The 20,540-nt window shown below is 36.5% G+C and overlaps 3 protein-coding genes across 7 annotated transcripts; 1 reads left to right on the top strand and 2 right to left on the bottom strand.

Annotated features, from left to right (window-relative positions):
* Positions 1 to 1,050: 1,050 nt before the first annotated feature.
* Positions 1,051 to 3,222, top strand: LOC120278883. Of its 4 annotated transcripts, XR_005541784.1 has the most exons (5): positions 1,051 to 1,185; positions 1,278 to 1,429; positions 1,531 to 1,616; positions 2,603 to 2,676; positions 2,937 to 3,222. XR_005541784.1 is itself a non-coding variant. In XM_039285633.1 (2 exons), the coding sequence occupies exon 1, from the start codon at positions 1,272 to 1,274 to the stop codon at positions 1,431 to 1,433; it is 162 nt and encodes a 53-aa protein (XP_039141567.1). In that variant the 3' UTR covers positions 1,531 to 1,869. The 4 variants fall into 4 exon arrangements, 1 of the variants encoding a protein (XP_039141567.1); XR_005541783.1 differs by lacking the exon at positions 2,603 to 2,676 and having other exon boundaries at positions 1,056 to 1,185; positions 2,937 to 3,216; XR_005541782.1 differs by lacking the exons at positions 2,603 to 2,676; positions 2,937 to 3,222 and having other exon boundaries at positions 1,062 to 1,185; positions 1,531 to 1,869.
* A 2,087-nt stretch (positions 3,223 to 5,309) lies between these two features.
* Positions 5,310 to 10,731, bottom strand: LOC120278689 (coatomer subunit alpha-3-like). 2 transcript variants are annotated; one of them, XM_039285419.1, is made up of 5 exons: positions 10,604 to 10,731; positions 10,277 to 10,514; positions 9,143 to 9,637; positions 5,808 to 8,780; positions 5,310 to 5,715 (listed from the first exon to the last, which is right to left on the bottom strand). In XM_039285419.1, exons 2-4 carry the CDS (start codon positions 10,482 to 10,484, stop codon positions 5,824 to 5,826), a joined length of 3,660 nt encoding a protein of 1,219 aa, XP_039141353.1. In that variant the 5' UTR covers positions 10,485 to 10,514; positions 10,604 to 10,731; the 3' UTR covers positions 5,310 to 5,715; positions 5,808 to 5,823. The 2 variants fall into 2 exon arrangements, with proteins under 2 accessions (XP_039141353.1, XP_039141352.1); XM_039285418.1 differs by having other exon boundaries at positions 5,310 to 8,780.
* Positions 10,732 to 11,661: 930 nt separating this feature from the next.
* On the bottom strand, positions 11,662 to 20,179 carry LOC120279208 (phosphatidylserine decarboxylase proenzyme 1, mitochondrial). Its single transcript, XM_039286073.1, has 12 exons — positions 19,871 to 20,179; positions 19,152 to 19,240; positions 18,536 to 18,590; positions 18,364 to 18,434; positions 17,683 to 17,743; positions 16,003 to 16,112; positions 15,647 to 15,897; positions 15,153 to 15,259; positions 14,337 to 14,404; positions 12,800 to 12,877; positions 12,112 to 12,234; positions 11,662 to 12,021 (listed from the first exon to the last, which is right to left on the bottom strand). Exons 1-12 carry the CDS (start codon positions 20,031 to 20,033, stop codon positions 11,860 to 11,862), a joined length of 1,338 nt encoding a protein of 445 aa, XP_039142007.1. The 5' UTR covers positions 20,034 to 20,179; the 3' UTR covers positions 11,662 to 11,859.
* Positions 20,180 to 20,540: the final 361 nt, after the last annotated feature.

The following is a 20,540-nucleotide window of genomic DNA, read 5'->3' as shown; positions in this document are numbered from 1 at the left end:
TAAAGAAAGAGAGAAGATGATGAAGGGTTTGCAAAGAGAGCAATAGGAAACATGAGATGAGACCTCGACAAGGGGATCGGCAAGAGAGTTTAGGGGAGATCTTGCCGGCGAGAAGATGGAGCTTCATGGCGGGAAGCCAGAGGTGATTGTTAGATATCTTGCGACGAAGTTTTCTTCTCTGTAAATAGGAAGAACAAGCGTCTCAGAAGCATTCCGTGAATATATATAGCCATTGTTCGATTAGTTTAAACGGTCATGTCTGAACGGTCACTTATTTTGTTACAAATTTAAAATGAATTTTTTTGTAAAAGACCAAAATACCATTATTCTAATTTTTTTTGGGAATTTGATTATGTTTGCAAAAAATACACTGATGTAATTTTATTCTACATTTATATTATTATTATTATTATTATTATTATTATTATTATTATTATTATTATTAAGCTCATTTATAAAAATTATTACTAAAATTGTTTATAGTATCATTAATAAGCTCATTTATATAAAACATATATAGAATCATTTATAGTAATATTAAATGGTTGTTTATGGATCATGAATAATAATTTTTTACAAAAATATTACTGTCGTCTTTGTATAAATTTAAGTAAAACAGAAGGCTAATTCATAATTTTTATTTAAAAAATTTAATACTATTTTTAAAACAATATATCTTTTAAAATACTAATAATAATGTATTATTTATGAAAAAATAACATATCTTTATCAAGCTAATGGCCTAATTCTGAGCCTCAAAATTTCATGAAGTTTGGCGTATACTCGAGTTCGGCTCTAGCTTGGCTCGAGTTCGGTTGAAGTAAGTTCAAGCTTAGCTCAAGATTGATTAAAGTAGGCTCAAGCTCAGCTCAGGCTTGGTAAAAATAGTAGTGAGCCAAGCTTGAGCATGGCCAAGCTCGGCTCATCTCGGTTCAGCTCGTTCACAACCCTAGTTCTGAACAAGTGCACTACACCTTTTTATATATATATATATATATATATATATATCTTAATAAAGGGCCTAAACGGGCCCACTAAAAAGACCAAAACGAGATAAAAAAGAGCAGCCCAAGTAAGCTTCGTTTCTCTTTCTTTCTCCCTCGTGAGATCTCTCGAGCTTTTCTCACGATCATCGTCTCTTCCAAATCCCTGACCATCTCCGGCTCCATCGATCGATCGATCGATGTCGGTACTCCATTCCCTTTCGATTTCAAGCTTTCCTTCGATTTCTCCGCATAGGGCTTCATGGATTCTTGCGTTTTTGTCTTTGGATGCAGCTGCGCAGGGTCCTCATGGAGGTGGAGGCACCGGGGTTGCTGCGGTACTTCATTGGAGCGGCGATCATGATTGCCGGCGTTGTGCTTCCTCTTGTCTATATGATGTTCCGCAACAAGCGTTCTTCGGCTCCTTCGTCGTTTTCCAAGCAGACGTAGGTGTGCCTTTCCCCAGATCTCTAGGGTTTGGGATCTGGATCATCTTCTAGTTCTCAATCTTTACCTTTTTGTTGTTTTGATCTGATTTTCATCACAGGAGCAAAGGTTTGATTTAGAGAAAACAAGGAATCGAGGAGTGGATTGAAGCAGAGGAAGGAAGATAAGAATTTCTCTTCAAAGCTGGTACACTTCATTACTCCGGATTCGGATGCTTTTATGGTGGTTTCTTCACAAGAATTGTATCATTTGATCTTGCTTTTGTTTGTTTGAATCTCATAGCATAGTTGATGCCATTAATTCTTCTGAATAGCTTATATATATATATATACATCATTCTGAAAATTTTCTCTTTGTGAAATCTGTTATCGAATAATACCTTGTGCTGGCTCAATGCAATGGTTGAAATTTGTGTCATTCGATCTTGCTTTTGTTTGAATCTCATTGCATTATTTTTGTCATTATCTTCTAAATAGTTCATATATATACACACACACACACAGACTTCACTCTGAAAATTCTCTTTTTAGTTTGTTATTGGTGAACTATACTATCAAATGCTACTTTGTGCTGGATGAATGCATTCTTGGGTTAAAATTTGTGTCATTTGTGCTTTATATGAATCTTTGCATAGTTGATACCATTATTTCTTTTCAATTGTTCACATATATATTTACGTCACTCTAAAAATAATCATTGTAGTTTGCTATCTGTGAACTCTGCTATCAAATGCTCCTTTGTACTGGATCAATACAGTCCTGGGCTGAAACTTGTGCACTGACTTTTGTTTGGATTTAATGTTTTATTTGCCATTTCCTTTTAATTGGTTTGGTCTTTGCATACACACTGATAAGTGCCTTTCTGGTTTCTATGGATGATTCTGTTGTTTTTACTTTTTATTATACAAACATTAGACAGACACACAGTCAAACTTGCATAGTTGTATAGAAAAATTTCAACTGCTATCAATCTAAAACACACATGCGCGTGCGCGCATGCGCACAGTCAAGAATGTCAGCTTCCATCCCTAAGGTGGGTTTTACCTGATAACAATAGTGTTACTTCCTATAAATCAAAAGAGAAGATCCTAGCTTATAGGCTCAGAAACCCATAAAGTTTTCTCAAACAAGTCAGCTTTAGTGTGGATTTATGATCTTATCTTTGTGACACAGGTTGCAGTTTTACTTAAGAGTATTGCACAGAACAACTAGCCACTGTCAATCTAAAACACACAGAGTTGTGTAAGGTAAGAAAGTTGGTTTTGATCGTTAGGCAGGTTTTACCTGATACCTGGAGTGTTCATTTCCAAGGTCAAAAGTAAAAATCTTAGCTGATAGATTTTTCTGGTTTCTTCAGGCTTAAGAGAATAATTAACTATTATATATGTAAAACATAGACTGATAGATGCACATGTCCACACAGTGGTATGGAACAAGTAATTACTTTCAATCATAGTGCGGTGTAGATGGTTGTTTGTGGATATATGATCTTATCTTTGTGATGCAGGCTTCAATTTTACCTGAGAGTTTTAACATGGAGATGAAGGCGACTTATGTTTAACACATTTTTTTTTTTCAGTTGAGTTCTGTATACCTTCAATGCCTACCCCCCACAATGTATTATGTTTACCTCTACCTTCTACCTCCCACTTTTGATGTTCACTTTACATTTTTCATTTTATTAGTTTACCAAAAAACCCATTACGTGAGACCGGTTTGAATGTTGTCTATGTTTTTAATATACAGGTAATGAGGGTATGCCGGTATGGCAGTCAGACCCTTTGTTTTGGCTATTCATGAACAATTAATTTGTGTTTTTAAAATAAACTACATTGTTAGGATGTGTTTTTTGATTTGTTGTCCATGTAGTTGCAATCTGGTTTTTTCCATCCTCTTGAAATTGAAGAGTTTTTCCGACATGTGTAGAGTGGCTGTTAATTTTTGCCGTCAATGTATTGCAGATATCTCCTAAAGACCTCACCATTAATTGACCTAAAAGAAAGACCCTATTAGAATATATAATTCGGATTACAATGAGTCTTAGACACTGAAAATGTAAATTTAAAAAAAAAAAAACAATTACAAGCACAAATAAATGACTTGAACAACTGCATAGAGGAATTTTGCAGCCATTTTCAAAGAGGCCAAGGATCTGTATGGTTGACAACTTGTTAGGTCTTCCTAGTGTAGGTAGCTGTCTCTCACTGTCACAAAGCTAATAAATAAGGGAGATCAAGGTCTTTCTCTTGCTGCCTTTCCTCAAGGCATGGTCCTTTGTTTTTTTTTCTTTACGAGCTGGAGTTCGCCGTATGTATGCGTAACTTCTAACCTGCAAGAAAGATGAACGCATGCAGCATGTGTCCCTCATTTACTAAACTGAAGTATATATATCAGTCAGTGTCTCCTGGCTTGCAATGTGTTTGTGGCAATTATTTTTAGAACTTGTTGTATGATATTTTGTTGAGGAAGTTAGAAAAAATGTCAGTATGGTCTGCATTATCATGCTTGGTCTTCCACACACAGTACCAATTTTAATTTGATTGACATTGCTATGTACTGAATCAATTGATATCTTTTAGTTGGTTGATTTTTGCACATGCCAGTACTAATTGCTTAGGGTCAGATTATTTTGCACATGCCAGTAGTAATTGCTTGGGGTCAGATTTTTGTTCTTTCTGTTGGTTGTATGGAAGTAGGAAACCAACTTGACTAAAGAAAACCGGAATGCGTTGAAGGTGGATCTGGTGGCCGGACTGGATGTGATGTGAATTTGGTGACCAATTGGATGTATGGGGGCTCATTCCATTGATGAGTAACTAATCATAATACCAATTTTTTCTTTATAGGTTTGACTTTTTCTCCCACTCTGTTACAGATTTATTATGCATAATGTCACATAGGTCTAATTGTGAGTCAGGAAGACAATTTAAGTATACAATTAAAAGTTGTTTAAAATAATTCCCGATTTGTTTTGGAAGGGTCTAATTGTGAGCAAAAAAAAATTTCAAAATAATTGTTGTTTTATCTTATCAAGATAAGATTTGTATTTTTTTTGTTTTTGTTTTTTTTTTCAATTTTGCCTATATTTAATAAATAATTTTAATTGGAGTATTTTGAAAAAAAAACCAATGATGTATTAGGTAGAAAAATTAATAAGGAGAATCATGTAAAAATTATAATTGTAGTCCCAAGAAAATAAGTAATTTGGTTATTTAACTTAGTTTAATTGAAATTATATGTATCTCAAAAAAAAATTATTGTGCAAAAAGCTAAAACGACATCGAATTCAGATCTCAAAACGGAGGGAGTATAATTCAACCCGCTTTTCCATTTTATTTAGACTTTACAAGATTTTATTTTGGTTTCCAATTAAAATTTTTGAAATAAGTTCCTTTTAGGTTCTTTAAAATTAAATTATTGTAATTTTCTTCCTATTAATGTAGATATGTATTTTGACGGCTTTAATTAATCTATGAAAGGGAATAAACTGTCCGCGGGTAAATTTGAAACTGTTTACCACTGTCTTTTGTGATGAGCGCATTAGTTCTACAAATCATTTTCAAGTTCAATTGAACCTAACACTAACACAAACCAAATCCTGAAAAAATTTGAACCAAACCACCAATTCGCCAACATTATTAACTCAAATAAATAAATAAATAAATAAAAATACGAAAATAATTGTATGATCTTCAATATCATAAAAAAAAAAGCACAGTTGAATTAAACTTTTAGTATTATTTTGAACTGACATTAAATATTTTATTAGAAAAGACTCTTTTTAAATTCTTATTACATATAATTAAAATAAACATTTAGACATATATAATTCTTATAAATTTTTACATTAATTTTATAGTCTGCATAAACACACCTGCAGTAGTACCCCAAACACTCCAACCAAACCCTTCCAAAAGTCATTCACTATAATATGAACTACAAATGCTTTTGATGGAAAAAGTAAACAAACATACTCTTTTTTAAAGTACAAACCCAAACAGAATTAAGAAAGCTTCCATGTTGCCTAACAAACAAAAAAACAATAGAAAGGAAAAAAAAAAAGGGAAGCAGAAGTGAGAGCTGACCTCATTGACAAAGCAGCACACCTGACATATTTTTCTCTATAACACAATGGCTGCCATTGCTTTTAAAAACAAAACTAAGCTTCACTTGATGCTCGTCGAACCTGGCTAAACACCACTTAATATATAAAATGATCGATAGCATCACCGAGATTTACCGACCTCTTATTGCTTTACGGCCCATGCAATCAGTAACTCATTGTTCTTGCCAAAAGATATCACATGATAGTCTTCAAGTTAAAGAACACAAATGAAATGGATGACAATACAATGCATAATGATTCATTCATGCATACCTCATCTATAAATCGATCATCTTATCTGAGCTGGACAACATAGCAGGCCTGATGCATCGGACCCGACAACAGCAAGTTCGCAAACAGCACAGAGCCGCCCTTCAATTGCCGGGACGAACCTGGCTCCGCAATAAGGGCAGGACATGTCCTTCTGACCGCGGTAGATTGGAACGAGGGTTGCTCCACAAACAACAAATGGATTCCGGAAGTCATAGTTCAGCTGCTGTGTGTCTTTCTTATCACCACAGGCCTGCAGGACTTGCCTTGCCTTCTTCGCTTGGGGTTCGGTGGGGCTGTTCTCTAAGAGCATCCTAGCAAAGTTGGAAGCAGTGGCATAATTGCCCGCCTTGAAGCAGATGGTCATTGCGCTTGTAAGCACGAGTCTTGCATGAATTTTTTGAAGCTTGCAGTTGGTGAAGTATGCTGCCAACTCCTGCTGCCTGACCAAGTTGTCCTTGGTTTCTTTCCGTTTGACCTCCATCTTCAAGCCCAATACATATTCTTTCGTGATTTCAATAAGCTCTTTGACTTCATCAACCTCCCTCCTTGAGTCTACTACAATTAGCGGAATGGTGTGCAAGATGTTAAGGAATTGACGTAAAGCGTCAGGGAACTTCCCTTCTGTTGTGCTTTTATAGGCCGCCTTCAGCTTCTCATCCAATTGTGACAGCTTAAACACAAGGGCCGGAGGACTCCTAACATTAGGAGTGGATGACTCGGTCCATCCCTTCTCCAAAGCAGTTGATAGCACTGGAGCTGAAGCTAAGGCTTGCAAATATGTGTGGCTGCCCATGAATAGATCCATAAACATGGGTTTCAAGGGAGCAAAATTCTTGATGCCAAGTTGCCGGCTAAGCAACCGCATTGCAGTGTCAAAATTTCCAGCTGCCACATGGTCCCCGGCAAGGGATGATTTCTGGGTCCAAATTTGGCTCACCGGCATGCCTGCTGTCGGAGTAACAAATAAATTAGACCTGGCATGAGCTGTGGCCTTGGGAGTTTCAACATCAGGTGGCAATTCCAGATCTTCCAGGTCCCAGCCTCCTTCCTCATCATTCTCCTCATCGGCTTCACCATCCTCGACATCTCCAATGTTGCCATTCTGTATAACACCCTCTACATCCACAATATCCAGTACCTCGTCGCCCCAGTCAGCAGCATTAGCTTCTTCGTCTTCTTCATCTTCAAGTCCTCCCCTTCCCACGTTATCCAGCCCACCTTCGAAAATACCTCTCATTACCCTCAATAATGGCCAATCTCCACCGCACATTAGGGGAGGAGGTGGCAGCATGAGCGATCGAGCCTTTTCCTCCGGTATAGAAGGAATATTGTCTCCCAGCTCTGCTGCAAGCCTGTCTGCAACCTCGGTAAGCCCATGTGTGGCAGCAGTGACATAGGCAAGGGGTAAATGGCCTGACTTCTCCAAGATCTTCACACGTTCCTGAATGTCACCTAAATACATGGCATTATGGAACTGGCCCATCACATCATTCTTAATCTCTGCTATTTTCAGCATTTTGGACAATTTCTCTGTGTTTCCAGTTATGAGATAAAGAAAAGAAAGCCTCTCAAAGTTCTTTGTCCTCTGGTATGCATATTCAACGATACTGGTATTTCCCTGACGAAGAGCCTCAATCCCTAGCCTATACCAGTGATCTTTCTCATCTATTTCCTTCGCTGAAGCAACAGCAATCTGAATGTTCCCACTTTCAATAGCCAGGTTGAATCGTGTCCTCTCATCTTTGACAAAATGCAGAGCCACCTCTGGGAAACCCTTTTGCTGGAGGTAGGCAATCACTGCCTGTCCACATAGCTGCGAATTCCTGATCATGCTCATCACATGGTCATATCTTTTTCTCAAAAGGGAGAGCTTGAAGATATATTCAGTAGCATCAATTATCACGAGTTGACTCTTACCCTCACGGTCCAAGCAATAAATGCTACTCCCAGAAACCTTGGTAATGTATATGGGAACATCAAGAGTTTTTATGATACCATTATCCCCATTGGGAAGGCAATACTTGATGTGGGTCAAAGTTGAGTATATGAAGACCCCATTTTCATCCCAAGCACCACTTTTCACACGGATAGTCTCATGCAAAGTGCACTTGTGGACAAGTTTCTTGGTGGCAATAACAATAGCATGTTTGCTGAGCAATGCAACATTCTCCATATCACTTGACCAGACAATGTACTTCACAGAAGGAGTCTGAAGCTCCCCAAGGATAATCCTTTGCTGAAGATCAAAGATGACAACTTTATCCTCAGCCCTACACAACAAATTGCCAGTGCCAGCATAAAATATCGCATCAGTTGCAATAGGAAGAGGACTCTTCTTCACAATCTCATTCTTAAGGTTCTTAACCAATGCCTGATTGCTACCCTTGTCCAACACTGCAAACCTATTACGAGCTACAAAAACAGCTGACCCCCCAGATCCTTTCTTTGCATCCTGCACAAAATCACTCCTTCCAGAGGTATCTTTTGGAACAATATAAAGTTCATATGACCCACCATCTACATCAAAACAGATCAAAACAGCATTCTCTGTGGGACTATATGAAAGTGTCCTTGGTCCTTGATTCAGGCTAACAGATCCCGGTCTTCTTATTGGAAGCACCTGAACTTCTTTCTGGGACGAGAACTCATAGTATCGCAGGAAGCGATCTTTGACATAGTATACAGAATCTCCACTAACAGAAAAAGCAGGACGTTCTCTCTCCAATTTAAAGACAATCATACCACTGTCATGACCAGCTGCAAGAAGGTTCATTTCTGGATGGGCAGCAAGAATCCAGAAACGGTCATGCTCACGGCGAAAAGTCTGAATGCTAGTACGCTTTGTAGCATCCCAGATACGAATGCTTTTGTCTTCTGAGTTGGAAACAATAATATCCTGCTTTGCATGGAACATTACACATGAAACATTGTTCATGTGCCCCCTCAATGTGTCTACTTCCCAAGCCTTTGTATCTACGAAAAAGAAAGAGAACTTTGTCAACAAAATTTTCCAACATGCAGAGTTAAGCTTGTCAATATATGAAAAGTAGAAACCCATGTCTTTAATAAGGATCAAAGCAATTAATTATTTTTTTCTGTTATATTGATATAGCAGCAGATTATAGTAAATGCTTTGCTGAGACAATTTATCTCATTATTTCATTTTCTTAATAGGAAGCTATCTGGAGACATGCCAAGAAAGGGCCACACAGTCATATATCCCAAAAAATCATGGTTGGAGGCAGTTTAAAAAAATCAGTTCATTCTATAAAGCAAAAAAAGATTCTAGATTATACAGACAACAGCAGGAGTTATAATTGTTGTTTATAAATTACCGTTCATTCGCCATAGTTTCACTTGCCGATCATCTGCTCCAGATACAATAAGAGGCAGAGTTGGATGAAAAGAAGCCCAGTTGGCACCACGATCATGACCTTCTAATACATACTTGACAACAGCATCAACTCCCCCAAACAAATCTGCATTCATCTGACTAAGCCGCAAAATATCATCAGCAGGAGACACTGTCTTCTTCCTCAATGCACCAATATCCCAAACACGAACTGTCTGATCCAAGGAAGCTGAAACCACCAAGTCTTCCTTTGGATGAAATGATGCACACATGACATAGTGGTTGTGCCCTGTCAGCACAGAAATGCAAGTGCGTGACTGCCAGTTCCAGATCCTAATAGTCTGGTCATCACTAGCACTGACAATCCAGGGGTACTCATCATGAAATTGGACCGTGCGGATGTAGTCAAGGTGCCCAAGAAGTGTAAATAAACAACGATGTTCTTTGTAATTCCAAACTTTGATCTTGTAATCATCACCTGCAAATGAAATTGACAACATTGGCATCATAGGTAAATCTAGTTCTGATAATCAAGTCAATACAGAAGAAGAAACAATACTATCAGTGCATAAGAAGAATACCATAGATTTGAAAGGATCTCAAGCAACGTCAAGACAATTAAGTCCCAACATTAAGATTGGGCAAAATAAAATATGTAGCATTTAGACGAGTACTGCCATTTTCTAATCCTTGTGGTAATCAGAATAATAAAAGATCAGCACAAATTCAACTACACTTTAAATTACAGGAACAATGCTCAGATCCAGCTACATAGAAAATTTTGATAGTTTTAACTTCTAAATTGCATTTTTTATTTACCAGTTGACCATACTCCAAACAAATTCGAATCATTTTAGATCTTTCAAAACAATACAAAAAACCAAAAAACATAAAATCAATTTATGAAAATGCTTCACAGAAAATTCGCGGAAAATAAATCACGATCCAAGCACCACCCCGAATGCAAAGATTGCGACCAAAATCAGAACAAAATTACACACGTACTTAAAACCAATCAAATTATAAACTTAAAACCACTGCTCAGATCTACAGATCAAGATCACAGAAAACCAAAGATCTGAATCAAGGCAATAGCAAACGAACAGAAAGGACGAACCTCCAGAGACGAAGAGAGGTTGGGACTTATGGAAGTGGACGCCACGAACAGGCCCATCATGCTCGTCAAAGCGGTCAATAAGAGTGCCCATTCGGTAGTCCCAGAGCTGGATCACCCCGCTGTGCAAGCTGGAAAGGATCCATGGCCGCTTGCTATGAAAGCTCAGCCCTTTCACCCGATTACTCTTCGTCTCAAACTTCGTCAGCATCCTTCTCCCTCCCTTCCAAACCCCACCACCCTGCGCAAGAGATCAAGCATTAGGGCACGGATCTGAGAGCCAGATATGGAGATTAACATCAAAATGGAAACAAAGGTTTGGATTCAAACCTAGGGATCTCAGATCTGGAGACGATCACCGGAGCGAGATCTCAAGAATCGCTGATCAGGTCTTCGTCCGTCCTTGGCTCCCGCTCGTGCTTCTTCTCTCAATCTCTTCGCTTCTTAAAAGAAAGCTCTTTTGGGGGAGCGAAGCGAGGACGTGATGGAATTTGGGGGGTTATGATTATTAAGATGGGATGATCTGAACCGTTGATTCGGTGTTTTGTTTGCACGGACGGTCCGATTGGGATCTATTGGAATGGGATCGATATGGAATTGGAAAGAGCGTGGCTTCGCTTCGAAGGAACAAGTGTATCTAGTTTCGGGAGGTGGGATCCTGTGTAGCTCTCTGAACATAGAATAGAGTTATGGACGCATGGGTGTTTGACACGTGGATAATCTAATGCGGATCGGATTTGGAAGGGGTTCTAGGCTTAAGTATTGTCTACAAGATGCATTCCCTATTGACTGATTTTTTTACATATAAACCCTTATTATTTTTATTTTCTTAAAAGAGGATGATAAATGCCTATTTCTACGGTGCGTGAGTTGATTAATCCTTATCACTCTGCATGTCATAAAAAATATTTTTATTTTGGTGCCACTAACCACTTGAATGAAATTATTTTTATAAAATTTTTTATTTGATAATATCTAAAAAATAAAACAGAACACCGCTTAATTAACTAATCTTTGTTCTTTTGTGTATTTAATGATCATAAATTTTCATTATTTATAAAATAAATTTATATTTAACAAAAAAAAAACATCACCCGGGTTATTATATATTAACTCAGTAAATTAAATGACTAAAGAGCATCTCAATTCTGTACGGATATCCGTACAGAATATGATTTATATGCGGAGAGAAATTTTTTTGTACGGATAAATGACTACTGTAAGAACATCAAAATTTCGTACGGATATATATGGAGGGGGAAAAAAATTATGATGGCATATGTGTAATCATTTATTGAGAAATGACTAAATCATAAAACTTGCCCAAAAAATCTTAAATCTTCAGCTTTTGTATTCTGAAAAGTGAAAACAGCACAAAGACTGGTCTGTAAAGAAATTGAAATTAGCATGCAATCAGATGAAAAAATAGAGAACCTAAAAATCAGAGACAACTAAACTTTGAAATTTACATCCTCATAACTAAAAACAACCATTGATTCCCATTACCAAATATGACTGATTAAACCGCTAGCAAAGTAAAGAAAAAATATAAATGTTCTTCGAGAAATGTACTGGAAATCATCCACCTATTGACTTCCCCATCTACCAATGGCTTCTCCAACCCTGATTTCATCGCCTTTTTTCACACAAAACTTGAATTCTGGAGATGAACTGATGCCTCCAGCCAAACCTGAGATGGGAGCTTGGAAAATGAGAACTACAGTAGAACCCATGTTGAATGCTGCTACCTGAAAGGGAAAAGTACAAAAGAGAACCACAAATGTTAATGCTAAGAAAAGCCACTTCCTATTTTGATCAGGCATGAGATATGATGTAACCTCTTCGCCCTTCTTGAGCATCAGTCCGGTGCCCTCAGCATCATATACTCGCTCCTCCGGGGGCTCCGAGGATAGCAGTTTCAGCTTTGGCCTGTTTGTCCTGAACTCTGGTTCAATATACAGCTGTCGAAAACAAATGTTTACACTATGAGCTGATAGAGGGTTACTTGGGAAAGGAAATGTTGGGTTTCAATCATGGACATCATCTTAGAAACGTTAAGAAAATGTGTGAACAGAACTAATTTTTAATGGCTGTCATATGTTATCAAAGAAGCACATGCTTCTGATATTGGTCTGGATGATGGTTCAGCAATTGTAATAAAGGTCATATAAGGGTTGGACGTTTAATGTGAGACCTACGCAGAAGATATTGGATAATAAAATTGATGTTCTTTAACCTAGAATTGATCCTTTTATAAAACTCCAACTTTAATATGTAGGCTGCTCATGCTGTTCTGGTTTATGGTTACCTGATACCTAAGGAAATTGCTGAGCCTCCATATTGCTCTCTCTTCAATGCACAACACTAGGAATGCTAAAAAATAAGAATAAGTGTGATGTAGCTGACATAGCAAGAACAAGACACAAGAGATTCTCCCAAATGCAACAAATCTAGAATGCATAAATAGAGAGTCAGAATGTGTATGATTCAGATTTATTAGCAAGTTAAAGGATAAAAATGACGAACTTGAATGGAACCAATATTGGTAGCACCAATTGCTGCAAGTGCCATAAAGCCTTCTCTCCACTGACCTTCAAGGACAACCTAATCACAAGATTCATCAATTGGAATGACATGATATGCTCAATGTAATCCAATTAAATAAATAGCATCAGTGTAATGGAATTAAAATGTCACAAGTAGATATAAAAAGAATGGAAGAAAAAGTAGAAACAGGAACACAATATGATTTATCTTTCAAAAACAATTAAATGAATCGGTAAAATGTATAGCTCAGTATTTCAATAACAAGCATAAGTCAGGTTGTGAGAATACTTCTGAGCCATGGTTTAACACAGAGCTTTACATTTGAAATCTGCTTTACAAACATACATCAACTACGTCAAGGAAAACAAGACCTTACACAAGAGAACATATTCTTATATGAAAAATGTTGGTCAAAACATCAAAAGAGACTTGCTTAAATTTCAATTTCACCAAAAAAATCAGACAATGAAAACTGCCCACTTGTGTTCACTAGTGAGATAGCCAACATTCTTCTAGACCATTATCCATAATGGCATCACTAAGCACTGACCTCATCAAGGTGCTATACCATGCAAAAATGACCACAAACCACAGAGCCTTTGCATACATAGATCATATCATTTTCAGGTGATTTCATCACTTTAGGACTCTGACGTATTTTCACCAAGTCAAATCAATCACACAAATCAAAATTCTATCAAGGCTTACCAACAAAACTAGCTAAATATCTAATTTACATTTTTCAAAGAACCTCCCCAAATGATGATCCTTAAGAGAGACAACTTTCTAACTGATATTCTGATCCAATCTTAGGGGAACCAAAAGTCACCATCAATTAATGGCTTAAATGATCATATCAACTATAATGTGAAGTGCAACAATTTAGGTTAACCAAATCCACCAAGTGGAAACCATGAAAGTAACAATGTGCAATAATGAACTATTGATACATTGAGAAGTACTCCCTCCATTTCATATTAATTGTCACATTTGAGAATTTTCCTTTTTTCAAATTATTTGTCACCTTTAAGGGTTCTATAAGTATTGATTATTTTTTCCCAATTTTGCCCTCCATCTCGTTTAGAGAGAGATGTGCACATTAATGAGAGTAAATAACTCCCAAAAAAAAAGGTAAAAATGTCTTATCATATATATATATATATATTTTTTGGGTTTTATAAGCTTTAATGACAACCTTAATATTTATGCAAAGCTCAAATGTGACAGTTAATACAAAACGGAGGGAGTATGAAAGGCAGCTTTGCGGTTATTGTTTGAAAAAGGTTTATTTAACACATTTCAAATTTTCAAAAACCTCATTCATGGCTGAAAAATATAATACTGAACTTCTAACTATAGGTTGACGTCAAAACAAACAGCCAATGAGTGTGTGTTTGTATATGTGAACACAGTTGGCGCTTCAGTTGGTGGTTGCAGCCATGAAGGAACAAACAAAAGCTTCCAAATTTATTGTTTTTTACAGAGATTACTGACATTTGAATATTTTTAGAATTACCCGTTCATTTTCAATGTGCAAATTTTTAATTGTCCTTGTGGCTCGCTCATTCACGGGAAATAGATTGCCTGTAAACACATTTCAACAAAAATAATAATAATAATAATAATAAGCAAAAGTTATACAAACTTCAAACAACATAAGATAAATTTTCATGAATTGGCAAAAAGAAGAAAAATGTTTAGTAAGCTATGCCAAAACAAAAGAAAAATTATAACAAAGCAAAAGACGAGTGCCACAGGAAAACATGTAATTATGGGAGCTAATATATATGCATTAAAATGTAAGATCCATCCTTTTTATATTGGATCATGACTGATGAGAAAAATGAACATCAGACCATGCTGCGTAATAATTAATAAAAAGCACAATAATAAGGTAAGCAAACGAGTATGCTAAAGTCTAGTCGTCTAGATAGTTATCAATCAGTCCAAGCTTCTGACATCTTGATAATGTATATATGTAACTATTTTCATAAATCACTTACCAAAAGAAAATCCAATAAAAAACAAATGAAGTCAGGCAGACTGATTAAAAGCAAAAAAAAAAAATGTCAAACCCAATTCACTAAGACAGAACTGCAGTTTAACAAATGCCCAATTTTCTTTATGCTTCCAGAAGGCTACCATCCACCTAGGTAGGATTTCGTGATTTCTAAGTACACCTAAAATCCTACCATCTGGTACACTTCCATGTAAAAATCTGATCATTCAAGAGTTAAAAAGTGGAAGAAGATGGCAATCTCTCTTGGTTCACTTGAAAAGATTCAATTAACATCAAACTTGCAATATAACAGGGTGAAGAAGCTGAGTATACCAGAGAAATGCCTGCGAACAAACACATTCCAATCTACAGGGGAGTGCACTCGATGGTAACTACCAGGATGCAAGTATAGAACACAGTAAAATACACCTTCCATTTGGCTGCAAGTAAAGAGAACAAAAGTCAGCTCTTTGAAACAGTTATGAACACTTGGTAATACATAACTTACTGAAGCGGAAATAAGTGAACTGATTGCAAGTGGTTAACAGAAAACATAAAAAGTATAAGATGCATGAAAATTATCTTTCAGTATGCATTGCATAATGGTCAATTTTTTTAATTGCCACTGTTGAACTACTCGCGAATGTCACTTCCAATAAATAACTTTCATTAAAATATATTATACCACACAGAAAGAATGTTGAAATCAAGTAGAAAACAAGGTTTAAATAATATCACAGACTTAATATATTGGTCAATCAGATTTTTTCTGTATTCCCAAACTAAACAGGAGCATAAGTTTAAATTGGTGAAAACCATGGCAATACCATGATGGAACAGAATTTCGAACTTTAGGTGAAGCAAATGATAGACGCCACCATGATTTCTTAGTTGTCCCTTGAGCAGTACTCAGCTCAGAAGGTTCGTTGCATGCATTCCCATCAACCACTTTATGGAGAGAAGTCCGTGGACCAAGAAGAGAAAATGGCGAATATGAAAAACCTTTCACTTGCTCAATCATTGCCCCTGGACCTCCCAGCTCCCCTATTCGCAAAACCATGCCATCAACAGGGCTAACCTATCATTCCAAGAAACCATAGGTTATGCCTAAAAGCAAGTATGGTAATTTTATTCATAACACAAACAATATATCATCTAGAAACTGCAGCTAGTTACCAGTTACCAGACAATTTGGATCCTCATCAATAGGCCTTGCACCTTCTTTAAGTGCTCGAACGAAGAATTCCTGCAAAGAAGCATATTTTTCCAGTGGCAGAGCAGCTTCTTCTAAATCTACAGAAAAGAAGCAATATTATAGTTCATTTAGTGAAGAACAAGTAAAACTAAAAATTCAAATATGGATATAATAGTCAGAAATAGGCAGCAAATGCTATCTTAAAGTTGAGGCCAAAAATTTCAATGCTGGTAAGCCTCCCTTTAAAAGGGGTGTGTATGTGGGAGGCAACCCAAGCCCAAAATACTTGAGGATAGATCACTGTTTCTACAGTTGTTGGTCATGGACAGCTAATTTAATCCTTTGAATAAGCCTTTGAATTATTACATGACAAATGGCACCCAGAGTGAATTTTTTAGTGACTTGAATACCCCCAGTTACAATGGGGAGATCCTTACAAAGGGGTTGTACCATGCTAGGGAGACACTTTGAGGTGAATGAGGTGAAGGAAACCCATAACATGGTCAACCAGAAACTAGAGACATACTAACATTGTTTCGTAGGGAACAGACCAAAACAATAACCTTGCTACTTACCATGTGTTGATTATTGATTTGATACCCAACAACCATAGTGTAACAGGGGATGACCCCTTCAATGCAATATATGGAAGAAATTCACTGCACTTAATGAAATTAGTAGATAATGGATCTATGGTGAAGGATGTGAATCCTTAACTGATGATGAGACTATATATTACATGAACTAAGGGAAAACTTGGACATAAACAGAGCTGTATAAAAGAGTACATAGATCAAAGAGAAGTGAGGTTTGATTCAACCAAGGAGAAATAGTTTCTATAAAGACCACAACCTTACAGACTGCAATCTTTAGCTAAAAGGTTCAATCAGAAACTTAGCCCTAGGTTTTCCAGTCCATCTAACAGTGGCTAAGAGATTGGTGAAGTGGACTGTCACTTAAAGCAGCTAGCTACTGCTCAGGCACACCCAATTTCCGATGCTTCCCAACTCAAAGAAGGCATTAGTCTCGATCAGTCCTGTCACCAACTCCCTGATTTTTTTTTAAGAGGGTCCAGAGTTGCCAGTCCAACCTAAGAAAATAGTTGGACTGTCACTTGCTGGATGGATCCACAGAAATAATGGTGCAGTGGAAGGATTTGCCAACATGGGACAGTACTTGGTAACCTTTTGATGTCATTGCGGCCAATTTCCAAACTTTGACCTTGGGGACAACATGAAACTGACGGGAAAGGTAATTGATAAGCCTCCTAGTAAGGTGTATGTCCATAGGAAGGGCAATAAGCACCAAGCCCATGATAACTGAGGGCAGATATAGGGTTCTACTGCTTCTGGTCATAGTCAGCTAATTTTATCATTTGAATAAGCCTTTAAATAGTAACATTATCAATGATCCTAACTCAATTTGTTGTTACTATCCTTCATTTACATAAATTGATTATTGGTAGGAATAGTAACTCAACAAGGGCAAGATGTTAATACTTGTGTTCAAGTAAAAGAAAACTTGGAAAAAAAATAGATGTATCAAAGCTAGAATTTTCATAATTTATGTAAAATAGCTAACATTTTTCTACTTCCTAGTAATTAATGATGGAAATGAACTATAGAAAATATTTTGAAATAACAGGACAACAGAACTAAGAAAGAATACTTGAATGAAAAGCCCGTGCCCATGCTTTATATACGAAAGGACGTACATATACAGGGAGTTCCTGGAAAGGGAAAATGAAAAAAATCAACATTCAATCAGAAACAAAAATGCCATAGATCTCTATCATCATGCTAAAGAAGTAAAAAAATCCAGTGACCAACATGAAAAAACAAGTAAAAGGCATGGTATACATATTCTAAACTGCAGTAATTAATTATCACTTCAACTCGTTACATTTTTTTTTTAACAAAAATAGATCAACTGCCAAAACTTTGATCATCTAAAGCTACCCTTCTTAAAATTATTCCTTTTTCAGAAAAAGAAGGTATGGATCATGATGACGCATGAAATATTATACCAGCATTACCAGTTATACAGGTTTAATGAGTGGTGAGTGTTAAGATATGACTAATCTGGGCAAGCCTCTGCATCCAGGACTTAATTTCTGCGCCTTTTGGCTTATGGTATGACTTTAAGTTCAAATGCAAGTATCTACAGCCTATTTTTACTCAACTTGTTTAGATTGCATTTATTTTCCAACGTTCCTACTCATTGAATCAGTGCATACACCAAGAGCTTTCTGGATGTGAGATTTTCAAAACCAAACCACAAAATGAGATCCAGATATTCAAAATTGAAATTGAGTAAAATAAGTGAAGAAGCGGACAGAGTGACACAAACCAAACTCATCAAGCAATCCCCCAAAAAGCGTGACATTGTACGCAGAGGTAATAACCTCAAAAAAATGCTGCCTGTATTTTGCATCATAAGTCACAATAAATCAGAGGGACTTTAGCTAAATGAACTTTATTTGATACCAGTCTATACCATGAAATTTGAGTGTATATGCTACCTTTTATATCAGGTGAGAATTCAACTTCAATCCCTTTCTCCTTCAACTCCTCAACCTATTATTTCCACCACAAACATAGATATCAGCGAAAACATTGCAGGCCGAAATACAAATACAAGTTGCCTCACTCTATTTTCGAGCACCAGACAATGTAATGTTACTCATCAACATAATGAGTTATAAAAGAACCTGATACTAAGGTAAAATGTATTTTAGAAAATGAAAGAGAAGCGATATAAACTTCACTGATTACCAAACTTAGCCAAATCAAAGTGCAAAACAACAGGATATCCCACTCAGATAACCGGCAGGGCATGTGATTGCTAAAACAATAAAGTCAAGTTTTTTTCTCTTCTATACTTAGATGCACAAAAATTATATAAAAAGAAAAGATAAAATATAAAAACACGTAAATTCAACATATAAACTTCATTACTTAACAAACTTAGTTAAAAAATGTAAACCAACAAGATATCTCAAAATGATAATTGGCAGGGAATATATGTAATTCCCAAAGTAGTAAATTCAAGAATTCTATCTTCTACACTGGGTTGCAGAAAAATAAAGGCCTAACAAAAGAAATTGCATGAATTTAAGCGCATCATTAGAACATTACTTTCTTGTCCTCATAAAGGCGCCGAGCATGGAGGGCTCCCAACATTAGAATGGTAGCAATTGTTGCTCCAGGAACCAACAAAAAATTCTCTAGACAAATCACAACAAGAAAGTCAATCTCATACACCAACCATTACATGATGCAAGAACGCTCTGAAGAAGCACTCGAGAACAAAACATTGAAACAAGATCAAAATGAAAAACATTACAAAGCACAAACTAGGCTTCTCTCCGGACACCAAAAGAAAATTCAATATATACATCACAACAAGAAAATCAATCTGATACTTGAACCGCTACATCATGCAAGAACAGTATTCAGAAGCAAGTGAGATCACGACTGTGAAACAAGATTAAAATGAAAAACAATATAAGTAAGGAATAGTTTTTATTCAACGATCCAAAACCAAATTCCCAATATACATAACCACAAGAAAATCAATCTCATACTCTAACCATCCCACAACAAAGAACACTATCAAGAATCACTTAAGATCAAAACAGTGAAACAAGATCAAAAGACAAACATTATAAGCATGACATGAGGTAAACCAATATACAACACAAGACTCACTAGAAGAAATCATCTCATACACCAACAATTCCACAATGCAAAAACACTATCAAGAAACACTTGACATTAAAACAGTAAACCAATATCAAAATAATCGCATTACAAACATGGAATGGATTTTATATATATATATAGAAGAGAAACACCTTCACTCTTGCCGCCGCCACCGCCACCGCCACCGCCAACGGAGGAGCGGGCAGCGTGGGAGCCTCTGGAGAGAATGGCGGAGTGGAGATGGAGACGGTGGGAGCTCCGGCAGCAGCGGTAGTAGGGGAGGACAGGCCATCGCGGAGAAACCCTAAACTTCATCGACCTCGAAGCTCGGGTTTTTGCGGGGCTTCGGACAAGAGCACCAGCATTTGACTTGCGGGTCAAGCGAGTGTGAATATATACAAGAAACCAAACCCGAAACCCATTAACTCGGACCCGAATCCGAATGAAAGGGGGTTATCACATTCTACTAGATTATTATGTATATTTGCATTTTTAAACCATTAGATTAAACATTCAAAATGATAATCAGCCCATATTTTTACAACAATGCTCATTTAATTATTATTTTTTTATTAAAAATATCCCAACTATAGTTTCATATATATTTTTTTAATTTTTAAAATAAAATATTGAATGAAGATAGATGATGGTTGATCGGATTTTGGCATTATTATTTTAAAAATTAATTAAACTATTTGAAAATCTTTAAAATATGAAGATAAAACTAACTTTTGATTTTTTTACAAATACAATAGGCATTGTACAAATAAAAGTTTTTTTTTAAAACAAATGTGGATAAGTCATATGTCAGTAAAACATAGC

Source organism: Dioscorea cayenensis, chromosome 16 (assembly GCF_009730915.1).
Source record: "Dioscorea cayenensis subsp. rotundata cultivar TDr96_F1 chromosome 16, TDr96_F1_v2_PseudoChromosome.rev07_lg8_w22 25.fasta, whole genome shotgun sequence".
Classification (NCBI taxonomy): Eukaryota; Viridiplantae; Streptophyta; class Magnoliopsida; order Dioscoreales; family Dioscoreaceae; genus Dioscorea; species Dioscorea cayenensis.
The sequence above is the reverse complement of the archived record's forward strand: the minus strand, read 5'-3'. Positions and strand labels throughout refer to the sequence as shown.

Bases quoted from the DNA above. Each gene is read 5' to 3' on its own strand.
- LOC120278883 (XM_039285633.1), top strand. From the start codon at position 1,272: ATGCAGCTGCGCAGGGTCCTCATGGAGGTGGAGGCACCGGGGTTGCTG.
- LOC120278689 (XM_039285418.1), bottom strand. From the start codon at position 10,484: ATGCTGACGAAGTTTGAGACGAAGAGTAATCGGGTGAAAGGGCTGAGC. The intron at 9,638-10,276 runs GTTCGTCCTTTC...TTTCATTTGCAG, and splicing joins ACCTCTCTTCGTCTCTGGAG to GTGATGATTACAAGATCAAA. The intron at 8,781-9,142 runs GTAATTTATAAA...TCTTTTTCGTAG, and splicing joins GAAACTATGGCGAATGAACG to ATACAAAGGCTTGGGAAGTA.
- LOC120279208 (XM_039286073.1), bottom strand. From the start codon at position 20,033: ATGAAGTTTAGGGTTTCTCCGCGATGGCCTGTCCTCCCCTACTACCGC. The intron at 17,744-18,363 runs GTTTGTGTCACT...TTCCCTTTCCAG, and splicing joins GGGATTGCTTGATGAGTTTG to GAACTCCCTGTATATGTACG. The intron at 12,878-14,336 runs GTAATTCTAAAA...TCTTGTGATTAG, and splicing joins TGCACATTGAAAATGAACGG to GTTGTCCTTGAAGGTCAGTG.